We start from the raw sequence: 14,814 nt of genomic DNA on the forward strand, positions 1-14,814 counted from the left end.
TCACTGTTTCAGCATTGTGTTATTGTATATGCGGTTTAATGTTTATATACATTGTGTCTGTACTTCATGAGAGCTTTCAGTAATGTTGTCATCATCGAGGCTTCATATCTCTCCTAATGTGCTGCGCTATATGCTGTGTTCTCTCGGAGACCTATTTACACTAAACTGAATCTGGGGCTATGAAGCATTTTGGTGATGGGGCCATTAAGTAAGCACGTTGAGTGCACTTAAAATGTCCAATTCTATGTGATGCCTAGCAGGGAGGGGTCTTACAGTAGAGCAGGGCTGTGCAAGTTCTCGGCTGGTTTAGAACAAAGCGATACATAACGAAGCAAGGTTATAAGCAGGAGTAACTGCTGATTTCCAAACAACACATCGCTTCAGAAACAACAGCTGCTCAGTGTAGTGTTCTTCTAGAGATCAGCGGTTACTCCCTGGGATAGCTAGTTACCTCGCATTATGGTTCTCCCCTCAGGTCAGAGGTCATCTGACCATCATCACACTGGCCTCACTGTACAACAGCAAAACTCTCTCTCTTTTAAAACTCTCCTCTGCACCCCTCCTCTTATGGAACTCTGCCCAGATGAGAAAAGTGAAAACTCTCCTTTTAAACGGAACTCGTATCGATCTCTGCGCTGATGAAAAAAGTGAAACGCACACACGTTGTTAAAAAAAAACAAAACAAAAGGTTTAATGTCATGTGAGTATTGAAACCAAACTCAAAGTTCAATTTAAAAGAATTTCAGTGCAAACTTCAAACATACAAACCACCCCCTGACGCGCCCACACACACACACACACACGTATAAATACAGAATCATGTTAATAAATACATACATTCAAACTTCTGATAAATTAATCCACATATATTTCTTTTTGTTATTATATTTTCAAGTTACAAAATAATGTTCTTTTTCCAGAAGTCCTGGTTTGGTCTTTTTTGTATTTTGTGTGAAACTCAAATGGATGATTTACATTGGAAGTCACTAGTAAACTCAATCAAAATAATGTCTCAGAAAGTGTGTGAATGTTTACAATGAAATATGCATACACAAGTGAATTTGAGAAATATACAAAATTCAAAAATACAATAAAATAAAGTGTGGTTGTCAGAAAAAAAGTCAAAATCTTGAAATAAATAACATAATTAGTAGGACAAAATATTTCACCCATCATTCAATTTCTGCAACATGTTCTGATTGTACCTTTTTTGTGCTACTATTTCAGATAAATATTTCACTTTCCCAAAAAGCCTGTACAAATTCAGCTAAATGCAAATATGTGGGGTGCACCGTTCGAATACAGCTGCATACATACAAATCAATCAATCAATCAATCAATCAATCAATCAATCATGTCGTCCGACTCAAGCAAACCGGTCAACCTAAAACCAGGATAGTAAGATAACCGCTGTCCCAGCTGATTTTTTTTCTCAGTCCCGTGTACAGACAGCGACGTGACATCACTGTGCCCGTGCTGATCTGTACAGGCTGGCCTGCCCGGGATGAGTGATTGGGCTATCAAACATCACCAGTGACTGTGTGTGACGAGCAAGCATGCATCCGTCATTGCAACAGTGTCCTTAAAGAGCCGTTAAACGTGATCAATCGTTAAACATTATTGTTTTGTCCAGTATGAGAATGCGCAAAATCTGCCGACAGAATGTACAAGTGTCATCATTCACTTTGACATGTTGGTATGGGAGCTGTGTAAACAATGTTTCTTCTGACTGACCTGGGCTGTGTCCTGAACGAGCCACTTAGAAACCATCCTGGTACCTAAGAGAGTGTTTAAAACGATCATCTCTCCATTAAATTAAGTCAGTTGTTCAGCAACTCGTTCAGGGAACTTTCCATTATCAGACTAAGGGTTGCAAGTACGGCACACTCTCACAGTGGTCTACCTCTGCAAGGATCTATGCTGGAATGTCACAGCAGGTGTCTGCTCAGGTACATATCATTCACAACTATAATATTCAATAAGACTTGAATAGTCAATAGGACGCACGCACGCACACACACAGGCACACGCACACACACAGATGAACAGGTAGTCAGGTTTGGTACACAGGTGACTCCCAAAATGGACACGGGTAAACTGAGGTGCTGGATCTCTTTGCTATTGGTCGCTGCTGTAGAAGGCTTCGTGCTACGGTAGTTCAAGCTCTTTCCCTGACAAGTCTTACTAACTCAGGACACACATTTCCTGGTCAGGGACTCCGTTAGGTCAGCCCAACCGAAAGTATGCAAAGTAAAACCAATACGAGACCCACTGTGGTCTAAATCCCCATGCTACGGTGTGCCAAGAGGGACAAGTGCTACATGACTATTCTATACTCAAACTAAAAAAGCTAACAAAAAATATCTGGCAATTGCTAGCATGTTACTGTATATAAAGAATTCCTTACATATAAGTAAGCAATCTGAGTAGGTATCATGATTTTACTTTGGCCCAAAATATGACACAGTGTCACTTTAAGACAACATGTAAACAAATTACTTGCATTCTCTCTTGGAGTCTATTTGCAAATCCTGTTGTCACAACGCAGCCCTCCTCCTCCAGGGCTTTCTCTTCCCCACCGGATCACAAGCCGCCCGGCGCACACACACACGCACACACACACACACACACACACACACACACACACACACACACACACACACACACACACACACACACACACACACACACACACACACACACACACACACACACACACACACACACACACACACACACACACACACACACACACACACACACACACACACGCCGGCCGAGGCAGATGCAGAGGACGGCTCCTCTGAACCAATCAGCATTCACTAGCAGCAGCAGCGGCTGTTGGACTCATTCAGTTCCGACAGAACTGAACTAAAGCATGAGAACATCTACAGTGTCATCAGAAATAAACGATAGAAAAAAAAAGAATATTAGTTTGCCGAAAGCCACAAACCCTGTGCGGATCCATTCACCATCCCGTATATATACAGTATATTCAGATGCAAGACTTGTTTGGAAGCACAACGCTTCCGCAGGTTCACCAATCAACACGCTAAACTACTTTAAGACCAAAAAGAAGGTTTTCACTTAGAATGAGTGTGGTCAACCGTCTATGACGAAACACCTGCCCCTCAAGCTCACACTCGTAGTACCGGAAACATCCAACAGCATCTTTCATCAGGAGGAACATCACTCAGTATTGGGAACTGAAACAGCAGTGTGGAGTATTCAGTCCAAAGTGAATACACAGGCTTTCAACTACGTCCCTGGCAGCAGAAATGAGTTATAATGGGCTATGCCATTAATAACCACATAAAATAAAAATAAAAAAGTCTCTCAATAATAACTTTTGTCCTTTCTGAATGACAATAATAAGAATAAAAAAATAATTTGGTGAAATGATTAAGACCTTCAACACGGGTGGTCTGACTAATGTGCTTATCAATACGACACGTGGTTGAAGAGAGGAGGGCATGTTGGTGTGAATCTGTGCAGCCACTAATGGTTTGTCTGAGGTTGCGTTTGAGCGGAGAGGAGCAGAGGGGAGAGGAGAGGAGAGGAGAGGTGAGGTGAGGTGAGGAGAGGGGAGGAGAGGTAAGGTGAGGAGAGAGGAGAGGTGAGGTGAGGAGAGGAGAGGAGAGAGGAGAGGTAAGGAGAGAGGAGAGGAGAGGAGAGGAGAGGTGAGGAGAGGAGAGAGGAGAGGTGAGGAGAGAGGAGAGGAGAGGTGAGGTGAGGTGAGGTGAGGTGAGGTGAGGAGAGGGCAGCACTGTCGATGGCGCCCAGTATAGCAGCTGTGGCTCGCTGTGCTGGGAGGAGATGGAGGGGTGTCCATATCCAGACTCTTCAGTGGTCCCCTAGTCCTGTGCGCTGCAGTCTGGGAGGTGTGTGTGTGTGTGTGTGTGTGTGTTTATCTGATGCAATCCTCCTCTGGGCCGCAATATAGAAGGTTGGGGTGTGTGTGTATGTGTGTATGTGGAGGGAGTTTGGGATGGGGAGTTTATTTGATGTAGTCCTCATCTGGGCCATAGTATGGGAGGTTTGTGTGTGTGTGTGTGTGCGTGTGTGTGTATGTGTGTGTGTGTGGTGTGGTGTGGTGTGGTGTGTGTGTGTGTGTGTAGGGAGTTTATCTGATGTAGTTCTCCTCTGGGCCGCAGTATGGGCTCTCGTCCTCGCTGCATTCCAGCTCTGGAAGGTCCCCCCAAAGCAGTAGGTTCAGCCCTGGGCACACACACACACACACACACACACACACACACACACTACATCAGCTTGACAATACGATTTACACCTATAGAACTACCAGATTGTACTGGATGTTCACACATGCATCACAACAACCAGGCTAAATGAAAAGGTTTATATTTAGATCACAAGACAAATGGATGGGGTGGTCTACAAGTCACACTTCACATCAACTGGATGAAACTGTTTTCTTCTCACAACACACACGTTCCCCTTCGCATGCATCTACTCTCCCTCCAATCCATCATCTGCTTCTAAATCTTACTATGTAGTTAAATATCTGACTCCAACATCTCTTTTTTTACTAATTGAAATAACAGGTGCAAAGCCATCCTCAGTGATGTCGGTCAGTCTATAGGCTTGTAGCTGTTGAGAGTAATGAAATTGAGCAAACCCGTAGCGTCCAGTCTGTTGACGGTGGAGACCGCTTCACTGTTGAACATCCAGAAGTGGCCGTTGTTACAGGACAGCAGGCATGGCTTGCAAGGGGCCACCACGTGATAACCAACAACATTACCACTAAACACAGCAGAAGGCACCAGAAACAGAGAAGGCAAATTCAGCACATCATCATAAACAAAGTAGGCATAAATGAATAAACAAATAAATAAATAAATAAACAAACAAATAAACATATAAACATTTTTACTGATAAAAAAACTTTTTAGGAAAGGTTGGGACATTAAAGGGCATATAAGATATATTTAGTAGGCTCACATTTATGCATTAAGTAAATTATAATTACAATGGCGTTCAGTAAATCACAGATTCATAGCATTTTTCATATAAAAAGCACTAGGTAGGGGGACATACCATTTTAAGCAGGCTATATCTCGCAGTTTGCATTTGCAACTATCTGTTGAGTAGCAGCTGGCAACAAAGTCAACAGTTCTGTATGAAAAGAAAACGACAACAAACCAATGTCCAATTAACTTAGCCTTTACCTGGGATAGCATTCCTCATCATTTAAGTATTAATATGTGAAAACGTTACACTTACAATAAATCAGTGTTTCGTGAAATTAGACATTTCAAACAAAGACACCTGCTAGCAGCTGGCGTTAGCTGGCTAGCACTGTCTTACCTATTTGGTGGGATGTCCGTTGAAAACAGCTCTATTTCCGTGTCGGCTAGGAGTACAGCTTTCATTCCTCTTGTACAAAGAAGACTATCACAGTATATGCAGTTCAGTTGAGTCACGCATTTGTTCTTGAAGTTCGAGGTGGACATGATGACAAGGTTGCTCGAGTCTGGGCCGCTGCCAAGGTGCAAGTTACCTTGATAGCTAGCAAGCTATTTCCACAATAGCCAAGTGGTCTAACTTAACGTTAGCTAGCTACGTTCGTTTTAGCCGTCCACTCCAATGGCTGGGGATGCCGATAAAGGCTTCACTTGGTTGACTAAAACTACCTGATAAAGATAAAGATGCAATTCGCTTACACCAACTCCAATAGTGCCGTTCACAAAAATGCGTAAGTTTTTGTTCCCCCACGTTAACTGTTGTTTCTGTCCCTTGATACACACAACAGCTAGTGCTAACGTTAACGTTAACTTAGCTGACGTTAGCCAGCGAGCTAGGTCTTGTAGCACTAGATCATTTAGCAAAGGGCTAACGATAACCTACGTTGCTGCAATAATGACCGGTTCCCTTCCTTGTCCACATTAAAGTATTTTTCTCCACCACGGACTGAATTGATCAAAGAGATGGACAGCTGTGCTTTTTGTTTACACCTTCCTGTAAACTTCCTGAAACACTTCAAACTGCTCCATTTGACGTTTGGATTGGTTACGAAGTCTGTGCTTTAAAAATGTATCCCACAATCTGATTGGTTAGACTGCTTATCGATGAGGAATTGTGACAGGTGATTGGTTTGAGAAGGGAGGTCGTCACTTTGTTCATTGTCCTAAAATCCAGCATTGGATTCCTGACTTCGAGTGACATTTTTATCACACCGCAACGAAAGCAGTTATGTTTGATAACATATTCTCTGTTCAAAAAATATGGTTCCAGATTTCATTATGATCACTTGATAATCCTCTCCCCGCCCTTGGCCATAATGAACAAACCTATTGGCTGATTTGGAGAGCATGGAAAAAATGATACCGCCTGCTCCTTCTCACGATTCGAGGAATGCATGTCAGTTTCCTCCCAACTAGCCAATCAGTCCACCCTTTCCATGAAAATAGGCGGGCTCATTTTTTGTGAGTCTTCAGAGAAATATTACAAAGTTGTTGGAATGAGGAGAACAGAACGCGAGTTTTCCCGATTTCAAATGGAAATCATCAATCAAGGTAATTCGGGTGAAAACGTGGACTTAACTGCATGCTTTAGTGTAACCAAGCGATGCGAACCTTTACGGTTTAAGTAGCCTACAGCGAAACGTGAAATAAGTCAAGATTTCCGTAACTTCTATGAGCTTTGGGCTAAGAAGTTTATCCAAAGGAAAGAGGCATAGCGCTCCAGCTAACATCTCATGAGAAACTGGGTTAGCGTTGCCGTTAGACCCTTACTGCCTAAGCCTAGCCCTAGACCACGTATTTCCCAGAAAGTCAGATATTTGCCTTCACAAGACTTTGATTCATAGACAATGTAGTGTTTAGGACGCCATTTGGATGACAATAATATCTGCTTATTTTTTTTCGTTTATTCGCAAAGCTCTTTGCTCTTTGCTGTGCTGCTTACTCCATCTCAGTCGGCAGAGACAAATGAGAATCGAAGCCTATCCAATCGTAGGCTATCTTATACCATAATCATAACTATGTTTTAGAAAACATCTGGTCCTGTAAATAAAATTTTGGATTTCACCTGTAGAGGCGTTTAAATGTGCAGACCATTTAGGATTAGCAAACGATGCGACCAGCTTTATCGATCTTTTATAGTTCTTACAAGTTAATCAAGGGTGCAAACGGTTTAAAAAGCCACCCCTTTCGCCCACGACTTCAACCCACACAAGAACCTTTCATAACAGCCAGGAATGTGGGCCATTATAACCTAAATCTGTATCTCAAAATATCAAAATAGCCTAACCTATATTTGTAATGTCTAAGTTCAATTTGTTTTTGCTTCTGATTATTCATTTATTAATGTTTACAGTCAATATGAAATTCCCTTCTAACAGTCTATTGGCACCTTAACACTGAACTGGCATATTTTACCCAAATGCCACAGTAAACATCCAGGTGTGTGCGCGCGTGTGTGTGTGTGTGTGTCTGTGTGTGACTGCGCATTGTGAAACGAGTTTATCCCTGTGTGCATTCTAGACGGAAGACACCCACAGAGCGACGTCGTGGCCGTCGTGGTAGCCTGTGACTGCACGCTGCATTGAGAAAGTTTTTGAGCCCCCACACCAACCATCGCCGTCCAACTCAGCACCGAGGGGAATGAGAGCCTCCTCAGGCTTTCTTTACTACCGCTTTCAGGAACACATTTGGACAAAAAAGCCACTCGAAGAAGCATACGGCAACCCCAACTCAGAATGCGGACAGATTGAACAGCGCCAGGAAACAATAATACTCCCGTGGACAGCTTGTGTTGCAAGAATCTATTGCTGGATCTACCGCGAGCTCGGGTGCTGAACGAAAATCGCTTGTTTTTTTGTCTTTATTACTATCATAACCAAGGAAAGATAATTGCCAGAGATTTACCCTTATCTGAGAGAGATGACGTCTCCGGCGAAATTTCGTAAGGAGAAGGAGATTATTGCAGAATATGAGACTCAAGTTAAAGGTAAGTAGCCCATTAAAGTGGCCACTTTGAAGTATGGTGAGGTTGGCTGATGCAGTGACACGGTTACATTGTATATCTCCCAGTTCATAAATACAACGCGTTGTATCGGTAGAACACCTCTTATTTCCTTTATCTGGAAAATATCCAGACGGAAATCTGGGAAAATAGGCTTCCCCGAAGAATAGGAAAACCTTGTAGCTTTATTCTTTCAATTTAAATTGACCAGATGGATATGGGTGTATGGGTGAAGGTATTGTAATTGTCCAGGAGGATTGTTTGTTTGAAGTGTGTGCATGTGTTTAGTTCAGCTATGGGCTTTTTATCACAGACGCCGTGTGCTTTGACATGTACATTGCTGGAATAACTGGGCGTTTTCTTCGCGCTGCATGTCTTCATTCGAGCTGGCGCGGAGCTGTTTGAAAGCTTACCGAATTCGCGCCTATAGTGTTATTTGTCACTCAACAAAACCCTTATTTCAGAATAACGACACACATCTGGGGAAGAAGGCTTATCTGACGTTTAAACGGAATAAAGTGGATGCTGCTCACGTGCAGTGCTTTGCCGGGGTGTTACCGAGTGTGTCGACGGGTACATTAAAGGACAAGCAGGGTTTTGGCACGCGAGAGCTCGTCTTTTCTTGGGGGTAGAAGGGTGGGGTGCGTTCAGCGAGGGCTCCACAAAGCGATCACCCAGTAATCAGTTATTTTCTAAGATAAACACGAGCATACAAGCTGTCTTGTCCTGCCGCCGGCAGCCTGTGAGAACGGTGGTTTTGTTTGGATTGGAAATGAAATAGCCTGACCTCCCGGAGGAGCGAGCGGGGAGATAGAGGGAGGGTGCGGGTGGAACAATACCCCTTTTCCCCTCGTGTGCACCCAGATGTGCGAGCGCGCGAAGCCACCGACTCTCATCCCGTCAGTCTGCGCAAGCCCTATTGTACAAGTTTGTAATGTGTTGGCTCAGATCCATTTGAAGTCATTGTGTGACCAGCACTGAATGTGCTTTGTTTGCGTTTTTTCATGTCCATTTTGCATATAGGCTAGAGGCTAAAGTCAGAAGACGCACAGCTCCGAAACGTCAAACATGGCCTCAATATCTGAGTGAATTTATTGGGCCTATTGTTAGCTCTCCCTCCTGAAATAGTTGGCATGAGCCTTGACTATTGTGTAAACATTTTTGAATAAAGCAGTGTTTGGACAGCAGTAGGGACATCACCAGCCCCTCGTGCTGGCAGCAGCTATAATTGACCCAGATCTGGCCCACAACTGGTGTCCCTCAGCTTGGAAGTGAGGTGTGGATGGAGATTAGGGAGTAGGGATTGGGATTGGGCATCTGGCTAAGGACGCTGTTGTCATTGCGGAGGTAGCGCAGGTTCCCCTGTCAGTGCTGGGCCCTTAGAATCTTCCCCCCCTAGCGGTGCCCCTGCCTCTCCCTCCTTTCCTTCTACCTCTCCTCTCCTCTGCATTCCTCCTCTTCTTCCTCTCTCGCTCCTCTCCTCTCTCTCCTCTGCATTCCTCTCCTCTCTCTCTCTCTCTCTCTCTCTCTCTCTCTCTCTCTCTCTCTCTCTCTCTCTTTTTCTCTCCCCTCATTGCAATGCAAGGTTTGGGATGATCAGTTCAGTCTCTTATCATTACAGCAGGATTTCAGACCCCCATCCCAGGGTTTGCCGGATCTCTGGTGAGAGTGTATTGATGCCAGCTAGTGCTGTTGAACTCCTGCCTGTCACTGTACGTCTGACCCACACATCAAACAGGCATTCCAGTCAGATAACGGAGAAGAACACCTAGTGAATGGGCAATCACCTTTATTTTCCGTTAGTGTGATGCCCTTCTCGCTAGGCTTTCCCTGCGTGACACGCCATTTATACTCTTCCCACAAAGGCAATGTTTTGGTTGCTCTAAGTCAAGGCTGCTTGCTAGGACTGCTCACTCTATTTCTAATAAAGAATGTTAACCTACATTCAGATGGTAAAGCCCTTCCTTGAGCCCTTCCGGAGTCCCTGGGTTACTACACACACACACACACACACACACACACACACACACACACACACACACACACACACACACACACACACTTATACACTTGTACACGCTCTCACACACACACACACACACACTCTCCTGCTCCTGCTTCCCCCTCTGCTCCTGCCTCTCTTAGCTCTTACCGGGGAAATAAATGCTTGCAGATTCTTTGGCCTGGATCGGAGCGTCTGCAGAACAGGAGAGAAGGAATAAAACGGGCCGTTTCACACACACACACACACACACACACACACACACACACACACACACACACACACACACACACACACACACACACTCTTCCCTTCTCTGAGGCACACTGGAGGAATGCCCTGACGTGACATCAACCAAACGTTTCTCCTGGAATGTGCCGGATTTTTAGTCCAGCGAGCCTATCAACATCAGCGCAGATCTGCGACTGTGACACGCACACTGCGGAGGAGAACGTAACGGCCTGCTGATATTTGCCGTCGCATTTCTGCTGTGCGCGGCCGAGCAGATCACACTCAGGAATTTTACTTTCGTAGCCGTCTCCCCATCACAACACGCACGCACGCACACACACACACACACACACACACACGCCCCGAGCCAATTACAGCCAATCGATTTGAAATACTCACAGAGCGAGTGGAGATTTTTCTCTCCCATTTTGGCGCGCCTGTTGCCTGGCGCCCGCGCTCCCTCTCATGAGGCCAGAGGGATGATGGGAAGGTGGGCCGCAGATCCTGAAGGGTTCAGAGGAGAGGAGCGGAGCGGGAGATGACACACACACACACACACACACACACTGCAGCTCCTGAAGGGTTCAGAGGAGAGGAGCGGAGCGGGAGATGACACACACACACACACACACACTGCAGCTCCTGAAGGGTTCGGAGGAGAGGAGAGGAGCGGGAGATGACACACACACACACACACACACACACACACTGCAGCTCCTGAAGGGTTCGGAGGAGACGAGAGGAGCGGGAGATGAATGGGCATCTGTTGATTTTAATCTCCACTGAAATCCAATGAGTCCTCCATCTTCTACACACACACACACACACACTGCTCGTCTGGGGCCCTGAGGGTGGTGCTCTACCTGATGGATGAGCATGCGGCCATGGAGCCTTGCGCTGCAGCACCAACAGCCCTCGTCTGCTAACACAAATCATATGCACACATACACTCACACACACTCTAATGCTAAACTCATTTCATGCAGTGTGACAGATTCCAATTTAGCTTATGCAGTTAGGCTGTACACCCACAGGAATGATGGGACCATCTTTGCCTTACGATTACCGTGTGTTTGTGTGTGTGTGGAGAAGATGGAGGACTCCAAGTGATTTCAGTCAAAGCACTTTTGTGTGTGTGAGTGAGCACATGTTTGTGTGTCTGTGTAGGGGGTGGTATATGGATTTCCTTGTGTAGACAGTCTGGCTCTGTGTGAGTGTGTGTTGGGCTTCGTGAAACTCAGGAGATCAGAGTGAGTGTGCGTGTGTGTGTGTGTGTGTGTTGGGCTTCGGCAGGTATTGATCTGATCAGGGGTTGTCCAGTCGAGTGGATTGATGTATGGAAGACGCAAGGGATTTCCCCTGAGATCTCAAATCCCCATTTTGCTCAGTGGTGTGTGTGTGTGTGTGTGTGTGTGTGTGTACGTGTGTGTTTAACCAGAGATTTTAGGATTTGCTTTTCCACACAGCCAGTAGTCTTCTGATAAAATGGGATTAGACCGGTTTAGAGAGAAAATTATTAACTTTGATTGGCAATACAAAGCCACTGAACCAGTTCTCCTAGTCAAGACCATAGCTATACCAGCCATGCACACACACACACACACACACACAGAGACACACAGACACACGCTTGACTTTGACAGCCCAAGGGGGTCTTTGAAACCAGAGAGGAAATAAAACAAACTGGATCCAGACTATCGCCACCAGACTGGAGACAGACTGTCGTGTGTGTGTGTGTGTGTGTGTGTGTGTGTGTGTGTGTGTGTGTGTGTGTGTGTGTGTGTGTGTGTGTGTGTGTGCTTGATGCACATTGTTACTTTGTAGTAGGGAATTATAGCTGTGTGTGCTGGAATGTGTGTTTGAGTCACGGGCGGAGGAGGGATCATAATGTGTGTGTGTGTGTGTGTTGTCGCTCGCAAGCAAGCGTACAGTAATGTTACCTGTTATGATGACCAGACTGGAGTAAAACAGTAATGTTACCTGTTATGATGACCAGACTGGAGTAAAACAGTAATGTTACCTGTTATGATGACCAGACTGGAGTAAAACAGTAATGTTACCTGTTATGATGACCAGACTGGAGTAAATCAGTAATGTTACCTGTTATGATGACCAGACTGGAGTAAAACAGTAATGTTACCTGTTATGATGACCAGACTGGAGTAAAACAGTAATGTTACCTGTTATGATGACCAGACTGGAGTAAAACAGTAATGTTACCTGTTATGATGACCAGACTGGAGTAAAACAGTAATGATGCACAGCCACACAGACAGACGGATGATGAGCTGCTTTAGCTTCCCAAGATAATTAAAAACATGCGACGGTTCCAGCAGAAAGAGAGAAGAGAAAAGAGTGTGTGATGCGGGGACGTGTGTGTGTGTGTGATGCGGGGACGTGTGTGTGTGTGTGATGCGGGGACGTGTGTGTGTGTGTGATGCGGGGACGTGTGTGTGTGTGTGATGCGGGGACGTGTGTGTGTGTGTGATGGCGGTAGAGAGAGTGTGTGTGTTCATGACGGGTGCTGCACTCAGAGTGAGCTGGTGGCTCTTTGATCAGTGAGGGAACCGCCGACTCCTGCTAGGGCTTTCACGCATGGCTTTGAACAGGAGACTGCTGCATCTATGTGTGTGTGCGTGTGTGTACATGAAGTGGGTCAGTAATGCGGTTGGGGAGGGGGTATAATAAATGGATGTGTGTGTGTATACAGTAATAGCATAATTGCAGTGCTACTGACTTGGTGATGGTTGATGCAGCCAGAGACTGTAATGTGTGTATGGTGTTGCCGTGCCATTGTGCGGAGCTAATTCTCCATGTTTAAAGCTTTACCAACTCCTCAGTCTGTGTAATGTGTGTTACCATGCCATTGTGCGGCGTTATTTCTCCATGTTTAAAGCCTTTCCATCTCTGTCTTTGTTATTGGTCATGTGTGCACTACAGCCTCAGAAGAGACAGGTGTTTCCTGCTAAATAGCTCATATTGTTCGTGACGCTCATGCCGACCTCTTGCACCATATTGTGCAGTGCAATGCGCTGGATGCGGCGGTGCCTGGGTTCCTAGGCCGTAATTGGCTCATAGCTGTGTTCGTTGCGTCATGCGTGATGATGATGCAACTGGAGTATTTCCTCATGGTCATTATTGTGAGCTGCCCAGCGGCCGGGTCAGATGGGGTTTGTAATGGGTGTGAGTGTTATGCGTCGTGTTGGTATGTGTTGTTGTGTAGTGTGTGTGTGTGTGTGTGTGTGTGTGCGCGCTGGGTTGTACACCGCGGCTGGTGTGTGTTTCACTTTGTGAAATGAGATGCATATAACACCGTCCCAGATTCACATCCCATTGGGGGGGGGGTATCCTTACATCACACTCAGAGAGAGAGAGAGAGAGAGAGAGGATGAAAGGGAGATAGAAAGACAGAGCGAGAGAGACAGTGTGTGTGTGTGTGAGAGGAAGAGAGAGAAAAGACAGATAGAGGAAGGAGAGGAGCAGGGAAGCCATGAAAGAGAGGAAGAGGAGAGAGAGAGAAACAGCATGGAGGAGAGAGAGAGAGAGAGAGCATGAATAGATGCAGCTGCAGAAAAGGCACAAAGTGTTTTGATCACTTCACACTGCACATCCTGGAGGGCACATGGATTCACCCGCATCCTGCCGCTACGGCAACTCCTCTCCTGTCTCCGGTTGCCATGGAAGCCTCGTCTCCTCGTTCTACCACACCTCCAACCCCTTCTCATCAGATAAGCATCAGGCCTCTGATTGGCTAAGCTTACCTGACTCGGCCAATCAGGAGCAGAGGACACACCCCTCCCAGTCTTAATTGGCTGAAATCACCTTGGCACCGCATGCTGATTGCCTGTGAACACCTGATCAAGATGGAGTGGGTGTTTTGGCCTCATTAACTGATAGAGAGAGGGAGAAGGAGAGGGTGAGAGAGAGACTTCAGCCAGGGAGTGTGTGTGTCTGCCTGGCAGCACCCCCACTTTGGTCAGGCTTCTGAGCATCTTTTCTTTTTCTGCATGTAGATGAATGAAAGAACAAAGGAAAGTGTGTGTGTGAGAGAGAGGGAGAGGCAGAGGCAGTGTGTGTTTGATCTCGGCCCTACCCAGACGTATGTGGGATGTTTGACTCCAGAGGTTATTGAAAGGTGTCCCAGTTCAGCCATATGTGCTGTGATTTAGCATAGCATAGGTTTCTATGGGTACATCCAGCCTGTTGATATAGCATAGCATAGCATAGCATAGCATAGGTTTCTATGGGTACATCCAGCCTGTTGATATAGCATAGCATAGCATAGCATAGGTTTCTATGGGTACATCCAGCTTGTTGATATAGCATAGCATAGCATAGCATAGCATAGGTTTCTATGGGTACATCTAGGGCTGGGCGATATGGACCAAAACTGATATCCCGATATTTTTGGGCTGATTGGCGATATACGATATCGATACGATATTGATATTTCAAACAGAAAGAGCGAAGTGCTTCATATATTCACTCAACACAACAATTATGACAACACAGCCAGTTTTAATTATATTAATTTCAGACTGCTCTAACAGAGCTGTGCAAAAAAGTGTAAACAATAACATAGGCCTACAATAGGCATA

The 14,814-nt window shown here is 45.4% G+C and overlaps 2 protein-coding genes across 2 annotated transcripts in view; one reads left to right on the top strand and one right to left on the bottom strand.

Moving 5' to 3' along the window:
- Positions 1-683: 683 nt before the first annotated feature.
- LOC143104210 (protein FAM72A) lies at positions 684-6,010 on the bottom strand. The gene is made up of 4 exons (XM_076268177.1): positions 5,326-6,010; positions 5,056-5,133; positions 4,637-4,761; positions 684-4,218 (listed from the first exon to the last, which is right to left on the bottom strand). The coding sequence occupies exons 1-4, from the start codon at positions 5,469-5,471 to the stop codon at positions 4,124-4,126; spliced, it is 444 nt and encodes a 147-aa protein (XP_076124292.1). The 5' UTR covers positions 5,472-6,010; the 3' UTR covers positions 684-4,123.
- Positions 6,011-6,454: 444 nt separating this feature from the next.
- Positions 6,455-14,814, top strand: part of srgap2 (SLIT-ROBO Rho GTPase activating protein 2) — a 142,605-nt gene continuing 134,245 nt past the window's right edge. Inside the window, exons 1-2 of the mRNA XM_076268758.1 lie at positions 6,455-6,533; positions 7,503-7,968. Of these exons, the coding sequence (XP_076124873.1) occupies positions 7,902-7,968 (67 nt within the window). The 5' untranslated portion in view covers positions 6,455-6,533; positions 7,503-7,901. The remainder of the gene's footprint in view (positions 6,534-7,502; positions 7,969-14,814) is intronic.

The sequence above is a fragment of the Alosa pseudoharengus genome, unplaced genomic scaffold (assembly GCF_046254945.1).
Source record: "Alosa pseudoharengus isolate Yale_2024_CS ecotype anadromous, Long Island Sound unplaced genomic scaffold, YU_APseudo_1.1 YU_APseudo_1.1_scf_5, whole genome shotgun sequence".
Classification (NCBI taxonomy): domain Eukaryota; kingdom Metazoa; phylum Chordata; class Actinopteri; order Clupeiformes; family Clupeidae; genus Alosa; species Alosa pseudoharengus.

Coding starts and splice junctions, on each gene's coding strand:
- LOC143104210 (XM_076268177.1), bottom strand. CDS start 5,471: ATGTCCACCTCGAACTTCAAGAACAAATGCGTGACTCAACTGAACTGC. Junction 5,134..5,325: donor ACGGACATCCCACCAAATAG/GTAAGACAGTGC, acceptor CTTTTCATACAG/AACTGTTGACTTTGTTGCCA. Junction 4,762..5,055: donor GATATAGCCTGCTTAAAATG/GTATGTCCCCCT, acceptor TGCTGTGTTTAG/TGGTAATGTTGTTGGTTATC.